The sequence below is a fragment of the Mustela lutreola genome, chromosome 10 (assembly GCF_030435805.1).
Source record: "Mustela lutreola isolate mMusLut2 chromosome 10, mMusLut2.pri, whole genome shotgun sequence".
Classification (NCBI taxonomy): Eukaryota; Metazoa; Chordata; class Mammalia; order Carnivora; family Mustelidae; genus Mustela; species Mustela lutreola.
This window is the reverse complement of record NC_081299.1, coordinates 72,959,314-72,986,159: the sequence shown is the minus strand read 5'-3', so window position 1 is coordinate 72,986,159 and position 26,846 is coordinate 72,959,314. Positions and strand designations below refer to the sequence as shown.

The 26,846-nt window shown below is 38.2% G+C and overlaps 1 protein-coding gene across 3 annotated transcripts in view; it reads right to left on the bottom strand.

The window, feature by feature from the left end:
• Positions 1–4,320, bottom strand: part of SH3GLB1 (SH3 domain containing GRB2 like, endophilin B1) — a 32,991-nt gene extending 28,671 nt beyond the window's left edge. Inside the window, exon 1 of one of the 3 annotated variants that reach the window (XM_059134946.1) lies at positions 4,022–4,320. In XM_059134946.1, the coding sequence (XP_058990929.1) occupies positions 4,022–4,093 (72 nt within the window). In that variant the 5' untranslated portion in view covers positions 4,094–4,320. The remainder of the gene's footprint in view (positions 1–4,021) is intronic. The other 2 variants (XM_059134947.1, XM_059134948.1) reach the window with 2 other exon arrangements.
• Positions 4,321–26,846: the final 22,526 nt, after the last annotated feature.

Below are 26,846 nucleotides of genomic sequence, written 5' to 3'. Positions count from 1 at the left end.
CATTTAACATGCTAAATGATTCAAAGAGTAAACTTTGCATATGGATATGCTGCTTGGCTAAAATGATATAAAAAATTTAAAAAAACAATGTTGGATACTGTGAGAGGGGAATAAGAAACAGTTGATTCCTCAGGACATACAAACTTAATAAAGATGTGAAAGCCAGAATTTTATAGCTCCAAGGGACCTTACATAACACTTATTAGATCATGCTAAATGATTGTACATTATTAAAAAATGACACAGGAGTTCACATCAAGCTCTTGTGGTCTGAGATGGACTTTAAGATTTATCTTGAGGGAAGGAAAGAATACACAAAGAGGTAGGGGGTGGAGGGTGTTCACAATGAGTTTAACTGTATGAACATAAAGTCTAGAGTTAGAAAAGTACAAAGTATTTGGGGAATTAAAAAATAATTTGATAGGAATACAGTATTTATATGAGTGAGAGAAAAGAGAAGGCTGCTCAACTAAGGAGTCTACCAAAAAGACAGTAAGAATAGCTTTTAAGATACTAATAAAGTAACAATTTATGGAGGTCAAATTACCTGATGCTTTTGTATTTTTTTATTTTGAGGGAGTTAAGAATAATAAAAGCACCCAAACATACTGTTAAAGAATGAATATTCCTATTGATTATACATTTTAACCTCAACATTCTTTCAAAGTTGCAAGACATATAAACAGATTTTATGAGTGAGAGTAGAGTGGTAAAACCCATTTGTATGTTTAATAGTTTTGTTTTTTTTTTAAAAACAGGGAATGTTTACTTGTTAACCTAAAAATTTTTAAGTAAAATGAAAAAAGATATGGCAGTTGGTCACTCAAAGAATGGCCTATTCCTTAAGGTATAATTTGAACAGAAATTAGAAATGTGAAAGCTGAATTCCATTCCTACTGTTCTTATTGCTTATAATGAGTGACTGGCATAGCTCTTACCTATTCTTAGCATGAAACTTGGCACCTGACACTATACTGATGTCAATGCAATCTGACTGGGAGTTCAGTTATCAACTAAGTACTAAAATGACAATGCAGTGTTTTTGCTGAAAGTTACCACACAACATTCCAAATTTCACGTGTTATGTTTTCGAATGAATTTTTTCCCTTATGTAATAAAAAAAAGTACTGTGCAAAATGTCAAACATTAAATTTTAATAGTATGTTAAAATTTAGCTTTGTAACTGTCAACATTCTGTCAATGTTTCAACTTTTCTCTCTTCTGGAGTATTTTAAAGCAATCTTCAGACATGATATAGTTCATACATAAATATTTCAGAATCTATTTCTAACAGATTTAATACAAAAAGACATATTGAAGAGTCTGTTTCTGCTGAAATTTTTCCCTTCTCAGTAAATGGCTCAAGCCAAAACCGTATAGACACCCTTAACTCATCTTTCTTCCTAACCTAGAGCCAATCTGGGAAGGAATATTGAATAGATTCTGAACCTTCTCTGCTATCACTCTCACCTAAGTTTTATTACTTTTTGCCCATCCTATGGCTATAGCTCCCTAACCAATGTCCCAGGTACCCCAGAACCTCAGTCTTCGTACTTTTTCCTTCTGCCTAAATTGCTTTTCCTCCAAAAAACTGGAACTGTCACTTCCTTGAGGTCTCTTGGAATTTGATCCTATTGAAAAGGCTTGCCATGATTATTATGCCTATACAACATGGCAAAAACTGCCATCCCCGCCATTAACTTACCACCTCTCCTTCACCTGATATATTTACTATTAGATTATAAGCTCCAGGAGGGCAGATGTTTTGTTAATTTTATTCACTGCTCTGTCACCAGTGTCCAAAATAGTGTAAGGCAGACATGAAATAGGCATGAAAGTATTTAATACTGAAAATCATTTGATAGCTCAACAGATTAGGAGAGACTTTTAAAAAATTTGAAACAGGGGCGCCTGGGTGGCTCAGTGGGTTAAAGCCTCTGCCTTCAGCTCAGGTCATGATCCCAGGGTCCTAGGATCGAGCCCCATATTGGGCTCTCTGCTCAGCAGGGAGCCTGCTTCCTCCTCTTGCTCCCTCTGCCTGCCTCTCTGCTTACTTGTGATCTCTGTCAAATAAATAAGTAAAATCTTTAAAATAAATAAATAAAATAAATAAAAATCTGAAACAACAAGTTATTAAAATTCACCTAGGAAGTACATCTTTTGAGAACTTTGCTAGATTTTTTATATCAACTCTATCGACAATTTAAATCAAATTCCAGTACACGTGTCTGTTCCATTTAAGCACTGTGCATTATGTACCTGAAAACATACCCATCTTTAAAAGTGTCATAATGTCAAATCTCCACTCCGCAAACAAAATCATTAGGAATCAGCAATAAACACCAAAGGCCTCTTTTCAGTTAACATTAAGTCTCACAAATCAAATTCATTTCAGACCTTCAACCACTCATTCTTTTTGCACACCCCCATCTTTGAGCTGTTAAAAGTAGGTTAATTTAAATCAAGAAATTATTTTAACCATATAGTTCATTTGTCTTTAAAATACAGTTTATAATTTCATGGAGAATAGGGAGCTGAGGGTTAAGGCAGCTAGCTTATTACTATGCAGATTTTGGAACTGAGAAATCAAGACTCAGAAGGAATTTCCCATGCCTTAAGTGTTGTCTGTTTAAGTATTGTTGAAATGCTCAGACTGTAGTACCAGATGATCTTTAAGGTCTCTCTAGCCTGTAACATTCTATCTGCAATGCCTATCCTGGAAGAGAGAAGTAACTTGAAACGAATTAGTAGATTAGAGAGAGCACTTGGGCATTTACTAGCCATGCAAGTTAATCAAGCTTCTTAACCTTTCTAAGGCTACTTCCTCATATATCAAAGGCGTTAGTAACATCTATCTGGCAAAATTACAGAAAGGATAGTAGGTAATCTGTCAAGTGCCTTGCAAATGTTTGACAGTTTTTTCACAATATAGGCAGCTATTACCTTGCACTAGTTCTACCATTCTTTTGCCAAGAGCAGTGCAATGTTAAGATCAATCACATCAGTAAAACTGGGGTAAAGGAGACAAAGTAGTAAAGGCAGGACAAGTGATTTACATTTCAGTATCAGTATGGTATGCATATTAGAAAATTATTTGTGTTTTCTCTTTACAAAAGAGAATGTTGTTGCTACCGTGACTATGCCATTAACAAACACCAGATTGTTTATAACTCATGTTGTGAAATTTACATCTGTTCATAGATTTAACTGAGTTGGCATAATGTGGGTGATGACTATGGAAAACTGTCCAAGTTCCCTAGACTGATACTTCTTTGCGGAAAGCCGCGAGAGAGCCAAATTTCCCCGCTTAAAAGTGTATCTGAAACACAAAACTCTAACATGCGTAAGACGAGTCTCCCCCTCCCCCTCTCCATGTCCTACAGCCGGTGCTTCCCATTTTGAGAATGAGTGGGAACCCCCAAACTCCAGACTTCCCAAGGCCTTGGCGGAGTACGTACGCCAACTGGCAATCTCCATTTCACCCGCGGACCGCCCAAGCCCAGCGACCGTCCTTCCCCAGGGAGAGAGAGGGCTGGAGGGAACGGTCTTGGCAGCTCTTTGGGTTCAGGGGCAGGAAAAGGAAACTTCCTTCTTGGACTCGGCGGGGAGAGTGAGGGAGACGAAAGGAAAAGGGTGGGGGTGGTGCCCGAAGGGTCCGTCTTCAGGGCCCTCGCCCGCCTCGGGAGGGCGGCCACACCAGCACCGTCGTCGTGGGGCCAGAAAGGAGGGCGGTGCTGTGTCTCGGCCCGGGGCCGAACTCTGGATGTCCTTCAGGGGCGGGGGACGCTCCCGGCCCCGTCTCCACCCCGTCTCGCTTCCGGAGCCGCGGCGGTTGAACGGGAAGGGGGCAGAAAACGGCCGCCGGACCAGAGGGGCACCAGGCCGCGCCCATCAGCCAGGCCATCTGCCGCAGGCCTGCCAGCCAGTCGGTGAGGCCGGGTGCGGAGAGCGCCGCCGCCTCAGGCGGCCCCCTTGGCCTCTCTCTCGGGCGCCGCCGCCCCTTCCCCCCACACCGCGGTACCTGCACTGCACGACTGAGGAAGGTGCCCGCGTCGGCCGCCAGCTTCTTCACGTTGAAGTCCATGATGTTCATCCTGGGCGGCAAGCCGGGCGGAGCTGCCGGCTGACCTAGCGGGGAGGCGCCGCGGCCGGGCTGGGGCGCCGGGCGAGAGTGGCGGGGGCAGACGTGGTAGGTGGAGGGAGGCGGCGCCAGCCCCGCCGCCGCAGCTGTCGTTTCCGTGAAGGGGAAGCGAGAGGGTGGGGCGAGGAGAGAGAACGAGCGCCTCGGGGCGGGCCGCGCGCCCGGGCGGCGGCGGCGGCGGCCGAGACGCAGAGCCTGCTCCGCAGGCAGTGGGGCGTTAGCGTCCGCACTAGCGACGATGGGCGTGCGGGACACTGACGGACTAGTAATCCGCCGTCTGGGGCGGGGTCTCGGACGGAGGAAGCCGGCGCGGGCCGCGGGGTGGAGCCTTCCCCGAGGTTATCGCGGGAACAGCGACCCCTTCTGGATCGCCGCGGCGCAGTCGCGGGGCGGGGCGCGCCGGAAGCTCCGACGCCCGCACAAGAGGGAGGGTCCTGTTAGTCGGGAGAAGGGATCTCGGTTTGCATTTAAGGCCCTGAAAACTAAAAGCAGAGACAACCCAAATCCCCCTTTTTGTGTTAAGAGGAAATCTGAAAATTGTGGTATAGAATCACACCATCTGTGAAATTAGAACCAACAGCTACCCTGTCGTCTTCTAGCGACCGCGCGCCCTGCTGGTCCCGCACGCCTGCTGGCCCTCGGCGAACGTTTGCTATTAAAAAACGGTTGAATTTAGAGTCCCCACCGAGTGTGTTCGGCAGCATTATTGAGAATCTTCTGTGTACTAGGACTGAATCAGGTGCTGAGATACCTTTCTGAACAAGACGGTCCCCGGCCTCAAGGAGCTCTCAGTTGGGTTACCTGACAACCTTCGGGGATTTCTCCACCCCGTCCTGAAGCGCTGTTAACTATTTGCCGCTGCAGGGACTTCGTGACTGTCTTAAGGCAGGGGGCACACGCTGGATTGCGGTAGCAGCACTAGATGCCTACTGTGTGAAATGTGCAGGGACGGGGGACACAACGTGCCAGGTGGAAGACTCAAGTATAAAATGGTGAGTGAGGTAGAATTAACTCTTAACCCTTAACACTCAGCCTGGGGAGTTTTAGTAACAAATGAGAATATGATGTGAAATCTGTTCAAGAGCCCATGATTCCAAGTAACTTCCTAAGCACATTTCATGCTACCAACCTATGCTTGAATGAAGTTTAAAACGGGCAGTAGTGCAGAGGGAGAGACAGTATTTCGAGAATAAGAAAACACTCCATGTTATTTTTTGTCGTTGGGTCCTTTTGTTATTTTAGGGCTGGGAAAATGCAGGCCCAGCAGGCAATGAAATGAGCTCATGTTTGTGCTTTAGTGTTTTACTGAAGCAGTCACAGAAGCAGTACCTGTTGTTAAAGACGGAAAGATTAGTTCCTAAAGACATGAAGAACAGCAGATATGTATAAATGTTTGTGTTTTTTAATTTTTTTTTTGTGATGGTGACAGAAATAATCACTTCTTTCTAAAGTAATCCAAAAGAATGAGTCTCCAGGACCAAAACTACCCCATGTATTTTTCATCTCAACTTATTTTCCCAGAGATATAGAAAAAGGAAATATGTAATCAGAAACCTTGTTTTTCATTTATTGTTCATTTTAGATTTTCATGTAAAAAAGCACTTTTTCTCTTTCCAGACATCTGTCTTCACAATAAGTGTGTTTGCCATAATCTATGTCCATTCCATTTTAGGATCACAAAACTGTGTCCACCATTAATCGAAAAAACTCCAAATCGTCTTTCTCAAAAACGTAGATTTTCCTAACTTGGAAAAAAAACAACTTAACTTCTTCCTGTTGAGCCCTTTAGAGCTGTAATACTGTTTCTCTTGTTTCACTGACAATTCATAAGACTCGTGTATCACCTCTGTTCCCTTATTATCCATCTCCTGCCTGTTTCAATGCAGTTGACTTCCATTGCTATAACTACACCTAAATAGCATTCTTGAGGTTGCCAGTTAACTTCTTGATAAACTCATGAGCTTTTTCTCAGACTTCCACAGTGACTCCACTCACTGCCTTCCCAAAGACACAACCTTTTATAGGTCCATATTATTTCCTGGTTTTCCCTCTTTTGACTTGTCCATTCTCTTCTGCTGGAACTTCTGATGGCTTTGCTGTAGGTATTCCTTATGTTCAATGTTTAGCACTTTTTTGGGTTCTCTTTTCTTTTATTCGTTTCTTAATCATGACTTCAATTATACCACTTCATTCTTTTATGCATTCATTCAGTAAATATTTTTTGGACATCTACTGTGTGCCACGTGGTATTATTCTTGTGGCTACGGATATAGCAGGCAAAAAGAACAGCCCTTGCTCTCATGGGATTTTATAGCTAATCTGGTAAGAGAGAAGTTGAATAAAGTAAAGTGTGATGAAATATCAAGGAGGAATTCAGAGCACTTTAAAATGTTCACTTCCATCCTGTACCCAGTAACCTGAATTCTAATTTGGAGGTTTGATCTTCCTATAAGTGTTCTAGATCACCTTTTTAATGCTTTCTTTCTCTGTCCCCGAAACTAAATTCTTATTCCAGTATAAGGTATTATGAAAGCGGTATTTCTAAGATCATACAAAGTGCTGAATACCTGAAATCTTCCCCCAAATTTTTACCTTAAAAAAATAAAAAGAACCTTTATAAAAATAGTATTGTAGATAGTATGATATGCATCTTGATTTTTTTTTTTTTTTTTGCTAGTGTCTGACAAGGTGTTCATTACCTCATGTCTAGACCAATGACACCTAAAGTGGTGATAGATGTACTTCATTGGTGTGTGCAATATGACCCACTGGAGTGCAGAAAAATATTAGAAATTTAACTTACATTGTATCTACAGACAGGAAAAATTTGTTTCATTAATTTTTTTAAATACATGAATTGACACTGGTGTCCTTACTTTGCATTTACATTTAGATACATGTTACAGATAATAAATGGGGTATCCTAAGGGAAGAATGGGAATTCACAACTTGGGAGAGTTGAAATTAGTAATTTCCTCTAATTATTTGCATCAGCATATGGTAACATAATAGAATGTGACTGGTTAAGTGTATTTGTAGATGATATTATCAATCCAGTTTTAACTAAATAAACCTCCACAGAAATGGGCAAGTAGTCCAAAGAGTTGTCTCTTGGACTGTAATCACTCTTGTACTGTTGGTGGGAATGCAAACTGGTGCAACCAGTCTGGAAAATGGTATGGAGGTTCCTTAAAAAGTTAAAAACTAGCATATGACCCAGAAATTGCACTACTAGTATTTACCCAAAGGATTAAAAATACAGATTGGAGGGGCGCCTGGGTGGCTTAGTGGGTTAAGCCACTGCCTTCGGTTCAGGTCATGATCTCAGGGTCCTGGGATCGAGCCCCGCATCGGGCTTTCTGCTCAGCAGGTAGCCTGCTTCCCTTCCTCTCTCTCTGCCCGCCTCTCTGCCTACTTGTGATCTCTCACTGTCAAATAAATAAATAAAATAAAAAAAAAATACAGATTGGAAGGGGTACATGTACCCTGATTTTGGGGGGGAGATTTTGTTTATTTATCCAAAGAGGAGAGAGAGAGATTGCACACCAGTGGTGGGGGGAGGGAAAAAGGAGGGAGGGAGAGGGATAAGCAGACTCCACACTGAGCCCTGAGCCCAATGTGGGGCTCAGTCTCACAACCCTGAAATCATGACCCAAGCTGAAACCAAGAGCCACCCAGGTGCTTCCCACCCTGATGTTTATAGCACCGTTATCAATAATAACTAAACTATGATAAGAGCCCAGATGTCCAATTGACTGATGAATGGATGAAGATGATGTGATTTTATATATATATATCTTACCATATATATATGGTGGAATATTACACAGCCTTCAAAAGAATGACAACTTGCCATTTGCAATGATGTGGATAGAGTTAGAGTGTGTTATGCTATGCTAAATAAGTCAGTCAGAGAAAGACAAATACCATATGTGGGATTTAAGAAACTTACATGGGGAATTTAAGAAACAGATGAACATGTGGGAAGAAAAAGAAGAAAGAGAGGGAAGCAATTCAGAAGAGATTCTTAATGATGGAAACCAAAGTGAGGGTTGATGGGGGAGGTTGGTAGGGGATGGGCTAAATGGGTGATGAGTATTAAGGAGGGCACTTGTTATGATAAACACTGGGTATTATATGTAAATGATGAATCACTAAATTCTACTTCTGAAATCAATATTACACTATATATTAACTAACTAGAATTTAAATAAAAATTTGAAAAGGCTAAGAGTTTCTCCAAAGAAACCATCATTAAAGGTAAGCAAACAAGAAATGCCAGAGTCGAATATATTAGGAAGGCTGTTGAAATATGTATTAAAAGATGATGAAAACTTGGTTCCAACTTTCAAGGAACTCATAATCTAGTGGGGGAGACACTTTTGTAAAGTAAAACACAATGTGAAAACTATCACCATAAAAGTCTGTATAAGATTGGGCGAGGGGTCACCTGGTTGGCTCAGGTGGTTGAGCATGGGACTCACGGTTTTGACTCCGGGTCCTGAGATCAAGCCCTGCCCTGTGTCAGGCTCCACCATTAGCGGGGAGTTCGCTTAGAATTCTCTCTCCATCTGTTCCTACTGCCTCTACTCATATGTGTGTGCACTCTCATTCTCTCTCTCTCTCTCTCTCTCAAATAAACAAATAAATCTTTAAAAATTTAAAAAATATTGGGGGAGAGTGAGAGTAATGGGGTATTAGCTAACAGGAGAATAGAGGTGATAATTAAGTCTTCTGGTTGGGTTTTGATTGAATTCATCTGGAAGATTGAAGTTTGAGGGTGGGAGAGAGATGATCAGATTTTTAATTTAGAACATGTTTTGGGTAGTGTGGATAATGAACTGGGGAAAGGCAAAGACAGATAGGAAGACCAATTAGGATTCTGTTGCTCTAACTCAATCTGTACTGTGCTATCTTGAAATTCTTAATTTAGAAATCTCATTTTGACTCAAATTCCTTCTCATTTGATCTCTCTCATTCCTTTGTTCATTTAGTGTTCTTACCATCATCAAAGTCTGCAGGCCATGCCTCATTTCTGTTCTACAGATTTTTAACTCTCACTAGCACTTTTAGTTCCCTCTATCCTTTTGACCTGTCAACCTACATTCCCAAATGAATATTTTCTCTGTTCATGCTCTCAAACTGCCAAACATTTTTAGGGAAAATTGCACAACCTTGTAAATGGATGCTACTACCAATGTATGATTTCCCATTTTCACTGAACCTTTATAATTGCCTAGAAATGCTTTTACTTCTTTCTGATTAATTCCTTTTCATACTCTCTGCAGACTCTACTGTAAAACTTTGCCATTCCTGTTAAGATGCCTGCTTTAATCTCATTTTCAGCCTTTGATACTTTTTCTTTACAGAGAAATTATATATCATCAAGCTATTTGGCCAGAGCTCCTTTAATCAAATTCTCATATTCCCACATTTTGTCCTTTCCACCACCCTGCACACCCATTGTTATTGCCAAATGCTTCAAAGGAAGAGGTATCCCAGGTGTTCTCTTCTGAGCCAAGGTACTGCTTTCTTAATCTTGGCTGTGCATTGGCATCACCTGGAGAGTTTAAGCAACGACTCCTGCCTCAACCCCACGCCCAGAATGTGGACCAGGCACTGGGATGTTTAGAAGCCTTCCAGGTGATTCTGATGTGTGCCCTAGGTTGAGAATGAACCCATCATCCTCTGAAAACTTCCTCCCTCGTTTCTAGCCTAACCTTGTAGGCAGATTCCTTTTCTCTTACTGGATTGAGTCCCTCAAGGGCAGCAGCCATTTCTTATTCATTCTTATAGGTTTATGGTCTACATTCCTGGTAACGTAGTGGATTCTCAACTTGTTAAATGAATAAAGTAATCAAATTCAGATGTATACAGTTCTTTTGTGGCCCCTCCTCTCCAAGCTAAATGTGCAATGACAGATTGAATATTTCCAGTGCTGAGTCTGTTTAGTTTGCTTTTCTTTTTTGTCTTTTTTTTTTTCTTTAAGATTTTATTTATTTATTTGAGTGAGTGAGAGAGCGCACGAACAGGGGCAGCAGGAGAGGGAAAAGCAAGCTCACCTGCTGAGCAGGGTACTGACATGGGGCTTGATCCCAGGACCTCAGGGTCATGACCTGAGCCAAAGGCAGATGCTTGCCAACTGAACCCTCGTTTCTTAAAAGTTGTTTTTCTTCTTGCATTTCCTGTAATGGTAAACTGAATTATATGCACCAAGTCACCTGAGCTAAAAATATGAGTCCCCTATAATTACTTACTCTTATTTCTCACATGCAATTGATCAAGTCCTGCTAATTTTTTTTTGCTGAATATTTCTCATCTTTATTTTCCTTTTTTAAAAAAATTGAAGTATAATTGACATACCACATTGTAGTAATTTTAAGTGTACAACATAATGATGCACTGTGCTGAATCGGTTACAAATTTTTTTTCTTGTGGTGTGAACTTCTAAGATCTATTGTCTTTGCAACTTTCAAATGGGCAATATAGTATTTTTAACTATAGTCACTGTGTTGTACATTAGATCCCCATTACTTGTTCATTTTATAACTTGAAGTTGTAACTTTTGGCCCCTTTCACCCATTTCTTCCCCCAGCCCCCTCTGGCAACTACCAGTCAGTTCTCTGTATCTGTAAACTTGGTTTGTTGTTATTGTTTTAGATTTCATAGATAAGTGATATCATATGGTATTTGTTTTCTCTGTCTGACTTATGTCATTTAGCATACTAAGTCCATCCATGTTGTCACAAATGGCAAGATTCTCTTTATGGCTGAATAATATTCCACTGTGTATATGGGCCACATATATTTTCTTTATTCACTCATCCACTAATGGACACTTAGGTTATTTCCATATCTTGGCTATTGTAAATAATACTATAAAGGAATGTGGGAGTGCATAAATCTTTTTGAGTTAGTGCTTTCAGTTTTTTTCAGGTAGATACCCAGGGGTAAAATTGCTGTATCATATAGTAGTTTTTTTTTAAGTTTTTGAAGAATCTCCATACTGTATTCCAGAGTAGCTGCACCAATTTACATTTGCATCAGTAGTACATAATGGTTCTCTTTCCTCCACGTCTTCACAACACTTGTTATTTCCTGACTTCTGAAAATAGCCATTCTAACAGGTGTGAAGTGGTTTTGATTTGCATCTCCCTGATGATTAATGAGCATCTTTTTATGTTCTCGTTGGCCATCTGGATATTTTCTTTAGAAAATTGTCTACTCAGATTTTCTGTCCATTTTTTAATTGGATTTTTTTTTCTTTTTTTTGCTGTTGAATTATATGAGTTCTTTACATATTTTGGATATTAACCCCTTATCAGACATATGACTTGCAAATATTTTCTCCCATTCAGTAGGTTGCCTTTACATTTTGTTGGTGTTTTCCTTGCTATGCAAAAGATTTTTAGTCTGATATAGTCCCACTTGTTTATTTTTGCTTTTGATGTCAGGTTAAAAAAAAATCATTGCCAAGATCTATGTCAAAGAGTTTACTGCCTATGTTTTCTTCTAGGAGTTTTATAGTTTCAGGTCTTATATATAAATCTTTACTCCACTTGAGTTAATTTTTGTGTGTGTTGTAATATAGTGGTCCAATTTCATTCTGTTGTATGTGGTTGTCCAAATTTACTATCACCATTTATCGGAGAGACTACCCTTTCCCCATTGTTCTTGACTTCTTTGTCATAAATTAATAGACCATATTGTGTGGGTTTATTTCTAAGCTATCTATTATGTTCTGTTGATCTATGTGTTTGTATTTTGACAGTACTATACTGTTTTGAGTACTATAGCTTTATAATATAGTTTGAAATCAGCATAACTCGAGCTTTATTCTTCCTTATCAAGGTTGCTTTGGCTATTCTTTCATAAATGATTTTTAGTTTTAGGGAACATTGTGTTCAGAAAAGATACTTGATATAATTTCAATCTTCATAAACTTACTAAGACTTATTTTTTGGCCTAATATATATTCTTCCTGGAGAATGTTCCATGTCTATTTAAGAAGTACATATATTCTGTTGCTTTTGTATATTCTATATAAATCTGTTAAGTCCATCTGGTCTAATGTGTCATTTAAGGCCAATATTTCTTACTGATTTTCTGTCTGGATTATCTATCCACTGATGTAAATGGGGGTAATAAAACCCCACTATATTGTATTGGTGTCTGTTTTTCCTTTTAAGCCTATTAGTGTTTGGTTCATTTATTTAGGTGCTCCTATACAGGATGCATAAAGTATTTATAAGTATTTAATTCCCTTGTTGGATTGGCCCCTTTGTCATTATGTAATGCCCTTTGTCTCGTATTAGAGTCTTTATTTTCAAATCTAGTTTGTCTGATAAAATGTAGCTATCCCAGTTTGTTTGTTTTTTGGTTTTCATTTGCATAGAATTCCCTTTTCATTCTTTCACTTCCAATCTTGTATGTGTCTTTACATCTGAAGTCTTATAGGCAGCATATAAAATGGGTCTTGTTTTCTCACCCATTTATTCTATGTCTTATAGTTGGAGAATTTAGTTCATTTACATTTAAAGTAATTATTGATAGTTATGTACTTATGACTTATGACATTATTATAAGTACTTATTTTGTTAATTGTTTTCTTTTGTAGTTCCCTTCTGTTCCTTTTTTCTTGCTGCTTTCTTACTGGTTTGATGGCATGCTTAGATTCCTTTATCTTTTGTGTATATGTTATAGGATTTTCCTTTGGGATTACATGAGGCTTACATATAACAACCTATATCTACAGCAGTCTATTTTAAGTTGATAACAACTTAAGTATGATTGCATTCTAAAGCCCTATATTTTTACTTCATTTCCATATCCCCTTGTTTTATGTATTTGATGTCACATTTTACATCTTCTTTTTTAAAGACTTTTATTTATTTATTTGACAGAGATCACAAGTAGGCAGAGAAAGAGAAGGAAGCAGGCTCTCTGCTCTGATGCGGGGCTCAATCCCAGGACCCTGGGATCATGACCTGAGCCGAAGCCAGAGGCCTTAACCCACTGAGCCACTCAGGCACCCCACATTTTACATCTTCTTATCCTGTGTATCCCTTAACTAATCATCTTATAATTATAGTTATTTTTACTTTTCCCTTTTAACCTTCATACTAGTTTTATACATGTTTAATCTATTACCTTTACTATATATTTACCTTTCCTGTGAGATGAAGTCTTACATATGTTTTCTTGTTACTAATTAGCACCTTTTCTTTTCAACTTGAAGAAGACCATCTGCCATTTTATGTAAAGCCAGTTTAATGATGATGAACTTTTTAAGCTTTTGTTTGTCTAGGAAACTCTTTATCTCTTCTTCAGTTCTGAATGATAACTATTCATGTATTCATGGTTGGAAGTTTTTTCCTTTTAGTACTTTGAATCATGTCACTCCCTTCTGACCTGCAAAGTTTTTAACAACAACAACAACAACAAAATCTGCTTGTAGTTGTATGAGGGGTTCTCTTGTACATAACAAGTTGTTTTTCTTTTGTGGGTTTTAAGATTCTCTCATTATGTTTGACTTTTGACATTTTAATTATAATGTTTGTTAGTGTGGGTCTCCTGGATTTGTCTTATTTGGGGCTTTCTGGGCTTCCTAGATCTGGATGTCTGATTAGTTGTCCAGATTGAAGAAGTTTTCAGTTTTTATTTCTTCAAATAATTTTTCACTCTTTTCTCTCTCTTTTCTCTTCCTGGGATCCCTATAATGAGGATGTTAGTCTATTTGTTGTTGTTCCATAAGCCCCATAAGCTCTCTTCCTTTTTTTTCCTTCCTTATATTTTCTTTGTGCTATTCTGGTTGGATGAAATCCACTGTCCTTAGATTAACTGAGCCTTTCTCTTCCTTCATCTAGCCTGCTTTTGAAACCTACTAGTCTATTTTTCAGTTCAGTTATTGTAGTGTTAAGCTCTGTGACTTTTGTTTTGACTTTCTGTCTCTTTGTTGAAGTTCTCACTGTGTTCATTCATTCTCCCAAGTTTGGTGAGCATCTTTATAACCATTACTTTGAATGCTTTGTCAGATAAATTACTTATTCGTGCTTCATTAAGATGTTTTTCCTGAGATTTTATCTTGTTCTTTAGTTTGGAATATATTCTTTTGTTTCTTCATTTTACTTGATTCTCTTAGTTTTTCCATGTTAGATGAAATATCCACCTCTCTGAAGTAGTGGCCTTGTGTATAAGAGGTGAACATTGTCATTCAACCTAGCCCTAGCTCTTGGTTGTCTCTCAAACCTTTGTAATTGTCTAAGCAGCCATTATATTTTTAATAGCTTCCAGTAGCTGAGGGTTTGTGAAAACCTTTCAGTGTCCCCAAGGGGAGGATCTCAATCGGCACCTAGGTTCAGGCTGATTGGCATATAGACCTTTTGGCAGCAGCTATTAAAGTATACACATGTACATAGTCCTTTGGGATTGCAAACATAAGCCCTGCAGGCCACCAGAGCCAGGCCATCTGGAGGTGTCCTCTGGGTATTAGTCACAAAAATCAGCACTCCGGGCAAGTATATAAGGTGGGTTTTTACCATGAAAGACTATGGACTGTGAAAAACAATCTGAGGGTTTTGAAGGGGAGGGGGATGAGAGGTTGGGGAAGCCAGGTGGTGGGTATTAAGGAGGGCACGTATTGCATGGAGCACTGGGTGTGGTGCAAAAACAATGAATTCTGTTACACTGAAAATAAATAAATTAAAAAAAAAAAGCCAAAATTTAAAAAAAAATCCAAAACAAAACAAATTTACAAGGAAAAAAAATAAAAGAAACATGCCCCAAGTCATCAGAGTGGTTAGTGTCAGAAACAGAAGTAGAACCAAGGCTCCCTGATTAGAGGCTTTTTGTAGTCCTTTCTGTTTGTAAGCAGCCATGAATCTGTATGGGTGGGCTTGGTTCAAGACCAAAGAAGAAGTGAGTCCTTGAAGGGTAGGGTTTGGTTGTGGACAGAAGAGCAGATGTTCCATGATGGAGTGTCACCGGAAGACCTGGGGAAGAGTGAAGAAGGGAACAGCCTAATGAGAGTAGAAGGCACAAGTAGAGACTGTTGGTCACTGGGGGTTGGATTAAGGAGTCCTTTCAGACCAGGTAGATTTTTACATTGTGGGCCTTGGGGTACTTGCATGGATTTCTCAAATGGAAAGACTTGGTAAAAATTTTATTTTGGGAAGATCAGTCCATGTGGTGAACAGGAAAGATGGAAGCAAGAGAATTCAAAGGGCAGGAAGACAGGGTAGGCTGGGGTATCAGGTTGTGGCAGTAGGAATGAAGCAGAAAATTCAAACCCACAAGGCACTTCTAGGAGGGGAAAACAATAGCCCTAGATTATAGTTTTATAAAGAGATTAAAGGATCAAAGAGTATAGAAGAATGGGATTCCCATGGACAGAAATAAAATAACTTGAGTGAGAAAAAAAAATAAGGTGGGTTTTGTTGTTGTTTTGTTTTGTTTTGTTTTTGTTTGTCTCTCTCCCCCCCACCCCCAGATGCTGACAAGTTGTAGCAAGGTAGAGGGGGAGTGCAAAGATAGAATCCATTGGCTTTGTTCTGTGAGATTAGCTGCCTAGGCCCTAGGTGTATGCCATACCTGTCCTTCAGGCTGAAACTCTAGGATAAGCAAATAAACCTCTTTCATAAGAAGACTGGGGATGTGCTTCAGTCTGTTGAATATGTAGTGCCCTAGGGTGGTATCCTGCCAAGAACTCTTTCTGTGATTGTTATAGTCCCATGAGAGCCATGAATGCAAGCTCCCTTGGGCTCCAGAGCCAGGCAATCAAGGATCATCCCCTGGGTTGGTAGCTGCACAAATAAGGGTGCTAGACATCTGTAAAAACTACCTTTTGGGAGTTACTGCTGTGCTGGTGTATGGCAAGATAGTGTGGTGATGGTGCTCATCAGCTCTAGGAAGCGAGAGAAAGAGTATAATGATGGCACCTACCAGAGTAAGAAAAAAGAAAGGTTGTGCCTGTTGGCTAGGAAAGGCAGTGGGAGAATGTGACAATGAAGTCCTCCAGTTTCTGTCCCCAGAGAAGGTTTTAGCAGGCTCTTATGTGTATGTTTCAAATTAGATGTCTGCCCCTCAGGCCAATACTTTCATATAAGTAGGTGAGCCTTTCTTGCTTAAAGTCTAAGAGCTATCAGCTGCTTCTAAGCTGGGCCCTGGTATGGGTGAGTCCAAGCATGTGAGCCCTATGAGAGCTGTTACTTAGATTGCTACAGTCTTGTAGTGTGAACCCCACTGGTTTTCAAAGCTGCATGTTTTGGGGGCTCATCCCTTAGGTGCAGATCTTAAAACTTGGAATGTTGGGTATGGGTTTAAACCCTTTGCTTCTCAAGGACAAGCTCCAGGTTTTGAAATTCCCTCCTGATTATAAGTCTCCACACTTCAACTGAGGTTTATGGCAATTTATGGCAAGATTGTGTACAAGCCTCTTCTACCTGCTTTGTTGTGGCTTTTTTTCTTGTTTCCTCAAAAGGTAGTTGTTGCTCAGCCAGCCTTTAGTTTTTTTTCAGAGGAAATTATTTGGTATGACTGTGGAAAGAGGTGAGTTAGGAATCTTCATCACCATGTTGAACTGGAACCCATCTTCTTATTTTTTAAAAATAATTGTTTTATATTGAAACAATTTCAAGCCAATACAAAATTGCAAGAGTAGTACAAAAAATTTCTGTATATCCTTTGCTAGAAAGCTCTTTCAAGCTTTGCCAGCTATTCCAATAATGTCTTTATAGCAAAACATCCAAGCGAAGATCAGGTGTTGCACCCAGTTGCCATGGTACTCCATCCTCCTTGAATCTGGATCAGTTCTTCATCTTTTTCTTTTTCTCTTTGACACTCTATCCCTACCTCTTTCTTTCTGAAGAGTTAATCATTGTTCTTAAGTTGGCTTGATTAATATTGATTGTGTCTTGTATTTTCACTGATTGTATATGGAACAATGAATGATACTAGTTTATATTTTAAACTACATAAATGATATACAGATGCATCCTTTTGTGATTAGGAATCTAATACTGTTCTTTGTCATGTCTGTTTCCTCACTGCTTTTAGACTGATGATTCCTTTTCTGTCTTGAAAAAATTAATTTGTTTTTAATGTTTTTTTAAAAAAAGGATGTTGTTTCTATGACAGATCTTTATGGTTATCACTGGCCAGACACCAATTTTTATATGAATTTTTTTCTGGACTTAGAAGTTCCAAGATTATTCAGATATTGTAAATTTGAAACGCTAACCAGCTGAAGCATGTATCATGATTACAAATACTATTGGGAGACCATTTTCCACTCTTTTAAGAGTTCATGCCATGACAGAAAAGTTTCTTTGTCCTCTTGCTAAGGGTTGCTACAGGGTGAATTTTTTCTAATTTACTTTTTCACTGAGGGTGCAGAATTTACCAGGCCTTAATTTATGTATGTAGTGAGACAGTAGGAAGAAGGGCTTGTAGTTTCTGCTTTCAGCAATGGCTCAAAATCTTATCTTTGGTTACTACATGGGTTTAAATATTCTAGTACCTTCCTCACCCATCCTCTCCCTGCTCAAGACATGGTTATATTGTGTGCTCCAGGCTCTGGTATTCAGTTCCTTTTTTATTTCTGCCACTTAAGTATTTCCCTTCATTTTTTGTAAGCTCAAGCATGTATTAAAAGCATTTTTTTTTTCATTTCACCCAGTATATGTAGTGGAAGAGTTTTCATGTTACCTAATCTGCTGGTATTAGAGATTGATTGTGATCAGCTCAGTTAACAGAGATCTGGTACAGTGATTTACCCAAATAGGGATTTATTTTATCACTTACTAAGAAGCTCAGGGGCAGGCAGCTTTTTGTGTTTCTATTTTGTTATTCTTAGCATGTAACTTTCATCCTCTTTTCATGAGATGGCTTCTGTATTTCTAGGAATTACATATATCTTGAAGGCAGGAAAAGGGGGAGAAAGGTGAGGCAGAAGGTACTTAAGTGAGGCTGTTTTCTTTTCTTTCTTTCTTTTTTTTTTTTTTTTAAATCAAGAAAATACCTTTTCACAAGCTTCCATCTAGTAAACTTTTACTTATATGTCATTGGCCAGACCTGGGTCATTTCTTTCCTTGTTACAGTAGAATTTGTAAATGTAATGTGCCCTGTTTAAAAATATTAATATTTAACAAGGTTCATTATTATCCTGAACAAAACAGCAAAGCTCTTGGCAAGGAAGAAGGTGAGAATAGTTATAGAACAAACAATTATCAATATCAGCAGTGCTACTGAAGGGCAAGAACTGAAAGTCTCTTGTGCTCTTTACTATACTGCAACTTCCTTTCAGTTTAGAGTAATAAACAGAGTCAGCAACAAAACTTGAAGAGCTCAGTGCAAAATGAAACTATGAAGCCCCTTGTTCAAGGAGCAGGAGGAAAGTGCCATTAAAAGGTACTAAAATAAGAAAATTTTTCCTTTCTTCCATAGTCTCTTTCTCAACTTTCAAAAGTTTTTGTTTTTTATTTGCTGTTCAATGTCATTCTAAACAAAGAAAAACTAAAAATTTAAATTGTTAGCATGAATTTACCCTACATTTTCATATTGTGCAATGCCAGTTTAAAAATGTAAATTTAAAAGCATTTAATATGTATACATAATTAAAGAAATGACAATTTACAAAATACAATTTGTATTTCATAGTCTATATGCACTGTATTTCATTCTTACCAAAATAATGGGAATGCTGCACAAATATAACTCAATTTCTAAAATTTTGTTTCTTGACATATGCACATTCTACCATTACTCTCTATCTTTGGCTTCCTGATGAGTGAGGAAAGAAATCAGCTGAAGCATGTATCATGATTACAAATACTATTGGGAGACCATTTTCCACTCTTTTAAGAGTTCATGCCATGACAGAAAAGTTTCTTTGTCCTCTTGCTAAGAGTTGCTATAGGGTGAATTTTTTCTAATTTACTTTTTCACTGAGGGTGCAGAATTTACCAGGCCTTAATTTATGTATATAGTGAGACAGTAGGAAGAAGGGCTTGTAGTTTCTAATTTCTGCTTTCAGCAATGGCTCAAAATCTTATCTTTGGTTACTACATGGGTTTAAATATTCCAGCACCTTCCTCACCCATACTCTCCCTGCTCAAGACACAGGATTTTCAGTAACTTTAAGTGGTTGGCAGCTTCCATGCACCCTTGCCTTTTACTCTGGTTGGTCTATTGGAATTTTTTCTTCATGGAATATTGAGAACACTGTGTGAGTAGGGCAGCAAGGACCTGCAGTGGACATGTGTATCTGTGGAAAGATCTCCAAGGTGTGTTTAAGACAAACAAACAAACAAGGTGCACAACAATTTGAGTCCTTCTGTGTAAATAAAAAAGGAATGCGTGTGCTGTTTTTATATAAGTACATTGTATATGCATAACTTCTTTTAAATAAAAATATAAAGAGACTATAGTGGTTATCTTTGTAGAGAAGGTACAGTGGGGCAAGGAGTGAGAAGGGTTTGAGGTTTTCATTTTGTATCTTTCTTTACTGCTTGGATTTTCAATCTGTGCATCTGTGTGGGTGCATGTATAATGTTTCATATTTCTACTTTTTTGACTTTAGTAATTTTATTGATTTTATAAATATGATCCCTACTCATTAGAAATATTCATTGGCAGGGGCACCTGGATATCTCAGTTGGTTAAGTATCTGCCTTTGGCTCAGGTCATGATCCTGCGGTCCTGGGATCTTGCCCTACATTGGACTCCCTGCTCAGTGGGGAGTCTATTTCTTCTCTCTCTCCCTCCCCACCCTATTTGTACTCTCTCTGTTTGGCTCTCTCTCTCTCTCTCAAATAAATAAAAAGTTAAAAAAAAACGAATAGCTAAACCTCATTTATTTCTTTTACATGAGAGATATTAGGTCCTTAAAGATCGCTCTTGGAGTCATTAGAGTCATTTTGTGTGAGTTTTCTTTTTTTTCCCTTCTTTTTAAAAAACTATCTGTTTCAACCTTAGACATTATCTTAAATTATTAAAATTTAATTAATTTAAAATTTAAATTATTACATTAAAAGTGAGATAATGGGAACCCATTTTTTTTTTTTTTTGATTTTCCTTTGTTACCCTACAACCTTATATAGCTTTTATTATTTTTACTTTTCAGCCAGGGGTTAAGCAGAGAATCACCTTTAATGTCCAGTGTTATTGGACGTTGTAGGAAAACAAGTACTCTCATATACTGTTGGAGGAAGTATACACTGATAAAGACATTTGAAATGGTAATTTGCATGTTTTTCAAAATTAACAATATTAAACACTTTGAATCAGAAATTCTACTTATAGGAATCTATCCAAAGACATGTTTATACAGAGATAAGCATACAAATATTATTTTGCAATACTGCTTTTTCCCCCAATTTTTTTAAAAAGATTTTATTTATTTATTTGAGAGAGAGACAGTGAGAGAGAGTATGAGTGAGGGGAAGGTCAGAGAGCAAAGCAGACTCCCCATGGAGCTGGGAGCCTGATCGGGACTCGATCCTGGGACTCTGGGATCATGACCTGAGCCGAAGGCAGTCGTCCAACCAACTGAGCCACCCAGGCGTCCCTCTCCCCCAAATTTTTATTTAAATTCTGGTTAGTTAACATATAGTGTAATATTGGTTCCAGGAGTAGAATGTAGTGATTCATCATTTACATGTAATGCCCAAGGCTCATCATAACGAGTGCCCTCTTTAATACCCATCATCCATTTAGCCCATCCTCTACCTCCCTCCCTCCATCGACCCTGTTTGTTCTTTATAGTTAAGAGTATCTTATGATTTGCTTCCCTCTTCTCTTTTTTTTTCCCCTTCTCCTATGTCCATCTGTTTTTTTCCCCCTAACTTCCACATGAGTGAAATCATATGATATTTGTTTTTCTCTGACTGACTTATTTCACTTAGCATAATGCAATACTGTTTTTAATACTAAAAATTTGGAAAGAAATTAAATGTTAATCTGTAAGGAATTGGTTTTATGACTTGTAATGTATCAATGAGGAACACTATATAGTTAGAAGAATCATGGAGACAAGTGTACTAAAATGGAAAAAAATCTCTGAGCTGTATTCTTAAGGGAAAATCCCCAAATCATATAATGTACCTACAGTGTGATTCCATTTTTTATTCATACACGTACATATGCAGAGAATGGTACACATAGAAAAAGAGACAAAGAGTGGGAAGGGCCTGGGAGGATAAGGGGGTAGTTTCACTTTTAATCTTATATACTTAAAAACTGCTCTAGTGTTTTACAACAGAAAGGTATTCATTGTATAAAAGGTGGGGGGGGACAAAATTCTAGTCAATTCTAAAAAATTTATGTGAGAACAAGGAGTCTAGTTAATTTTGTTGGTATTTCATGGTTAAGAATTAATATAATAATTAAATCTGCATTACATTTCAAACAAAAAATCTTGATGCAGTCCACATGACTTGCCATAGATATTCTCAAACAAGCTAAAACTTTCCCTCATATTAAAATGACATAATTTCTTTCCTGCTATGCTTAGGGTCTTGGAATAATTTAGTTCACCACACCCTTTAATTCTCAATAAAAGTGCTAGGTTACTGGCAATGTTACTTTCTTTCAAAGTATTTGTAGAAATATCTTGCTCTTTATGCCCATGTTTTCGTTGGAAGGATTGAATACTTATTCCACTATAAAATAAGGCCTAATTTTCATTTTATTTTGTACTTTAGTGATACTACTTTATGACTTGGGATGAAGGTAAAAAAGGAAGAGTGCAATAACAAGTTGGCCCACATAATTGTAATTTAGGTTAATGTGACTCACACTAGTAATAAACTTCCTGTCCTGGAAGGTACATATCAGTTATTAACTCATGCTTTGAGGTATGGGAGGAAGGAGACACTATTATCAAAGTGGTATAAGTTTAAATTCTTAAGCTGTCAAGGAAAATTTCAAAAGGACCCACTCACCTGTTGCTTACCAAACAGATGAACTAGCAAACACCTATTATGAACAACCCCTATAATAAATTTGATGGATACCAGTCAATAAAAGATTGTTCCTTTTGTCAAAGAACACCACACAAAATATTATGGAAAGTCAAATATAAGAAAGTCTGACTTTGAAGGCATTCAATTGGTCAGTGGAGTTAGGGATTACACAAGTCTTGCTAAGAAGTACAAGACATGATCCTTGTTCTCTGGAGGCATATGATCTGGTTTTATTCACATAGAAAGAAGACCTACATGGTGAGGCTGTGTATTGCCAAATATTAACTGAAAAGAACAGAGAAGTGCTATGGAAAATCACAGAAGGGACACGTTATTACTTCACTACATATGAAGTAGTCCGGTAAATTTCACAGCATGAGACATGAGATATCTAATAATGTCTAGAAGGCAATTAGAATATGTAATTAGGGATACCTGGGTTGCTCAGTCAGTTGTGTCTGCCTTTGGCTCAGGTCATGATCCTAGGGTCCTGGGATTGAGTTCCACATAGGACTTGCTCAGTGGTGAGTCTGCTTCTTCCTCAGCCTACTGCTCCCCCTGCTTGTATGTGCTCTTTCTCTTCTCTGACAAAAAAAGAAAAGAAAAAGAAAGAAAGAAAAAAAGAAATACTAAAAATATATGATTAAAGCTTGGGAAAGAACACTGGGTTGAAGATACAGACTCTGGAATCATTTGCATAGATGTGACAGATAAGGTTTTCATCCAGAGATACCCAGAGTGAGAATGGAAGGAAGATTAAAACCTAAAGAAAATAGTAAGAGTGTGGGAAAATAAGGACAGATTAAAAAAAAGAAAAAGAACATCAAGAAATTTAAAATACATTTAAAATAAAAATTTTATGAATTGAGTAATAGCTTATGGATACAGGTGTAGAGATATTAGTAGATGGAAGATAGTTCTTAGGAAATTATACAGAAGGCAGCATGGAGAAATACGTAATGAAAAGTATGGATTAAGAAAGCTGAGGAGAGGGGCGCCTGGGTGGCTCAGTGGGTTAAGCCGCTGCCTTCGGCTCAGGTCGTGATCTCAGGGTCCTGGGATCGAGCCCCACATCGGGCTCTTTGCTCAGCAGGGAGCCTGCTTCCTCCTCTCTCTCTCTCTCTGCCTGCCTCTCTGTCTACTTGTGATCTCTCTCTGTCAAATAAATAAATAAAATCTTTAAAAAAAAAAAAAAAAAAAAAAAAAAAAAAAAAAAAAAAGAAAGCTGAGGAGAGAGTGAGAAAGTTATTATCCAACAAAATTTCCAGAAAGCAAGATAAAAAGGAGAGAGAGAAATTTGATGAAATAATGGTTGATAATTTCCCAGAATTGATGAAGCAATGTCTCAAAGTTAATAATCAGGAGTCTTAAGCTGAATAAATAAAAAGAAGCACACCCTAGGCATGTTGCAGTGAATTGAAGTGCAGCAAAGATAAAACGTGGAAAGGAATCATATAAAAGGCAGATTACCTATGAAAAAATAACTATTAGATTAGCAACAGAGTAGCAACAAATTTTCCCAAGAATAGTAGTGGAAGCTAGAAGTTAATTAAACTGTATCTTCATCTTTTTTGTTGTTTTTTTGTTTTTGTTTTTTATTTTTTATTAAACAGTATCTTCGGGGCACCTGGTAGCTCAGTGGGTTGGGCCTCTGCCTTCAGCTCAGGTCATGATCTCAAGAGTTAACTGACTGAACCACCCAGGCACCCCTCATTTTATTATTTTTAGGCTTTTTTTTGGCCTATTTGAAATATATTTAAAAAAACAGGAGAGAGTTTTAAGAAAGAGAATGATCTACAATATCAAATATTAAAATATTTATATATATAATATCAAACATCCGGAAATATACAATATCAAATATCCAGAAAATGAGACCAGGAAATTCCACAGTTTTGTGTTCTAAGAGGCCACTGATTATGTACCAAAGAATTGTTTTCCTAGAGAAGGGAGAATGGAGACATCCTTTCCAGCCTGCCTACATCTGCTCCTACCCTTTCTCCTCTCCAGTTACAATAGAGATGTCCTTCTGCCCACTGAAGATCAGTCCTTTCTCTCTGTGTCTGGATCCCACCTTTCCTACCATTTTAGGACTCATATATTTATCCCTTGTCTTTCATATTATTTTTGCTCTCTCCCTTTCTACAAGTTCCCTACTAGCATTTAAACATGTTTAAGTCTCTCCTATCTTTGAACTCCTCCCAAATTTCCACAAAACCAAATACGGCCTCTAATTCACTCTTAGAATGTTATTCCAACCACTGCCTTATTTATCTCTTTCCATATCTGCTAAACATCTTAAAAGAATTATCTCCAATTATTGTCTCAATATCTGTATGTCCTATTTACCTCTGAAACCTCTCGAAATGTAGCTCCTCCCTACCCACCCAACAAGAATTACTCTCCTAAAGATCACCAGTGATTTCTTTGTCTTGTTCTTTTACCATTACTCAGTATTCCGTACCACTTCTTTCTCATTCACCATCAAAATAAATGCAGTGTTCAGTGAGTATTTACCATATTCCGGGCACTTTATGTGCATTATTTGCCTCTTCAAACCTCTCTTCCTTTGGCTTCCATGACCTAATACTCCTCTGATTTCCCTTCTACTTCTTCAGTAGGTACTCTCCAGTTTCTTTGCTCATCCTCATCTCTCTGGCCTTTAATAGATGAAGTTTCTCGAAGTCATCATCCTTATTCCTTTACTCTTCTCACTTTATACCACAGATAACTGCCTCCATTCATATACATCAATCTGTACAGAGATGAGTCCCAATTTTATTTTCATTTCATCCATTAATATTTTAATATGTAAATATTTTCATTTATTATTTATTTTTATTATTATGTTATGTTAGTCACCATACAGGAGATCATTAGTTTTTGATGTACTCTTCCATGATTCATTGCTTGCGTATAACACACTCCGTGCATTCCGTGCCCTCCTTAATACCCATCACTAGATTTACCCATCCCCAACCCCCTCCTCTCTAAAACCCTCAGTTTGTTTCCCAGAGTCCATAGTCTCTCATGGTTCATCTCCCACTCCGATTTCTCCCCCTTCAGTTTTCCCTTCCTCTTCTAATGTCCTCCATGCTATTGGTTATGTTCCACAAATAAGTAAAACCATATAATTTACTTTCTCTATTTGACTTATTTCACTTAGCATAATCTCCTCCAGTCCCATCCACGTTAATGGGAAAGTTGGGTTTTCATCCTTTCTGATGGATGAGTAATATTCTGGGTATACAGACCACATCTTTATCCATTTGTCTGTTGAAGGGCATCTTGGCTCTTTCCACAGTTTAGCGATTGTGGGTGTTTCTGCTATGAACGTTGGGGTACAGATGACCCTTCTTTTCACTACATCTGTATCTTTGGAGTAAATATCCAGTAGTGCAATTACTGGGTCATCGGGTAGCTCTATATTTAATTTTTTGAGGAACCTCCACACTATTTTCCAAAGTGGCTGCACCAACTTGCCTTCCCACTAAGATGGTTCCCCTTTCTCCACAACCTCTCCAACACTTGATGTTTCTTGCTTTGTTAATTTTTGCCCTTCCAACTGGTGTAAGTTGGTATCTCAGTGTTGTTTTGATTTGGATTTCCCTGATGGCTAATGATGATGAACATTTTTTTCATGTGTCTGTTAGCTATTTGTTTGTCTTCTTTTGAGCAGTATCTGTTCATCAACATGTAAATCTTTAAAGGATAATCACTCTTTTTTTTTTTTTTTGGTAAAACATAACCATAAAACCATTATTGTACATAAAACAAAGCTAACTATAATTCTTTAATATTAGCAAATACCCAATGACCAACTTTCCAAGTATCTTATAAATATCATAAAATTTTCTATTTTTAAAAAAATTCAGGTTCTAATTGAGCTTTTGTCTTGATTGCAAGTCTTTAATGGTTTCTTAATAGTCTTAGAATAAAGAAGAAAATCTGTATCCTGTCCTATAGATTCTGCACGATTTTTTTTCCTGGCTTATCTATTCAGCCAAATCAATAAGGTCAAATCTGGAAATCTAAATTGTTGTTTCATATCCAGTATATATATATATATATATATATATATATATATATATTTTTTTTTTTTTTTTTAAGATTTTATTTATTAGAGTGAGAGAGAACACAAGCAGCAGAGGGAGAGGGAGAAACAGGCTCCCCACTGAGCAGGGAGCCTGATGAGGGACTCGATCCCAGGACCCTGGGATCATGACCTGAGCCAAAAGGCGGATGCTTAACGACTGAGCCACCCAGGCTCCCCTCACATCCAGTATCTTGAGTTGACATACAGCTAATAATATTAAGCCAAAAAGGGAACTGAAACCCTCTTGGTGAAATTTGCATCTTTTGAAGTTTGTTTTGACCAAAAGGAGGGAGTTGAAAAATACTGATGGGGGAGGTGATGCAGGCCTAGCTCATCTAAAGCAAGGGGAAGGGCCTTAGCAGACATTGCCCTCTGACAGCCTGCCACTTGTGCTCCACAGCAAACTCCCAGTGTTTGGGGAAAATCTAACATGACTGGAACTCTTTCCTGTGTTATGCTTGGCCAGTCTTCACAAGCACAGACTGCCTAGACAGATCTCTTGCTGCTAGCTAATTAGTTTACCTCTAAAGATGTGCAGACAAAACTTGGTCTTCCTAAACTGTTTGCGTTTTTCCCCCCTCATAAGTATGGTTCTTTGTTTTTTCCTTGACAACAATAAAATGACTGTTTCCCTCTATGTCAAAAATTT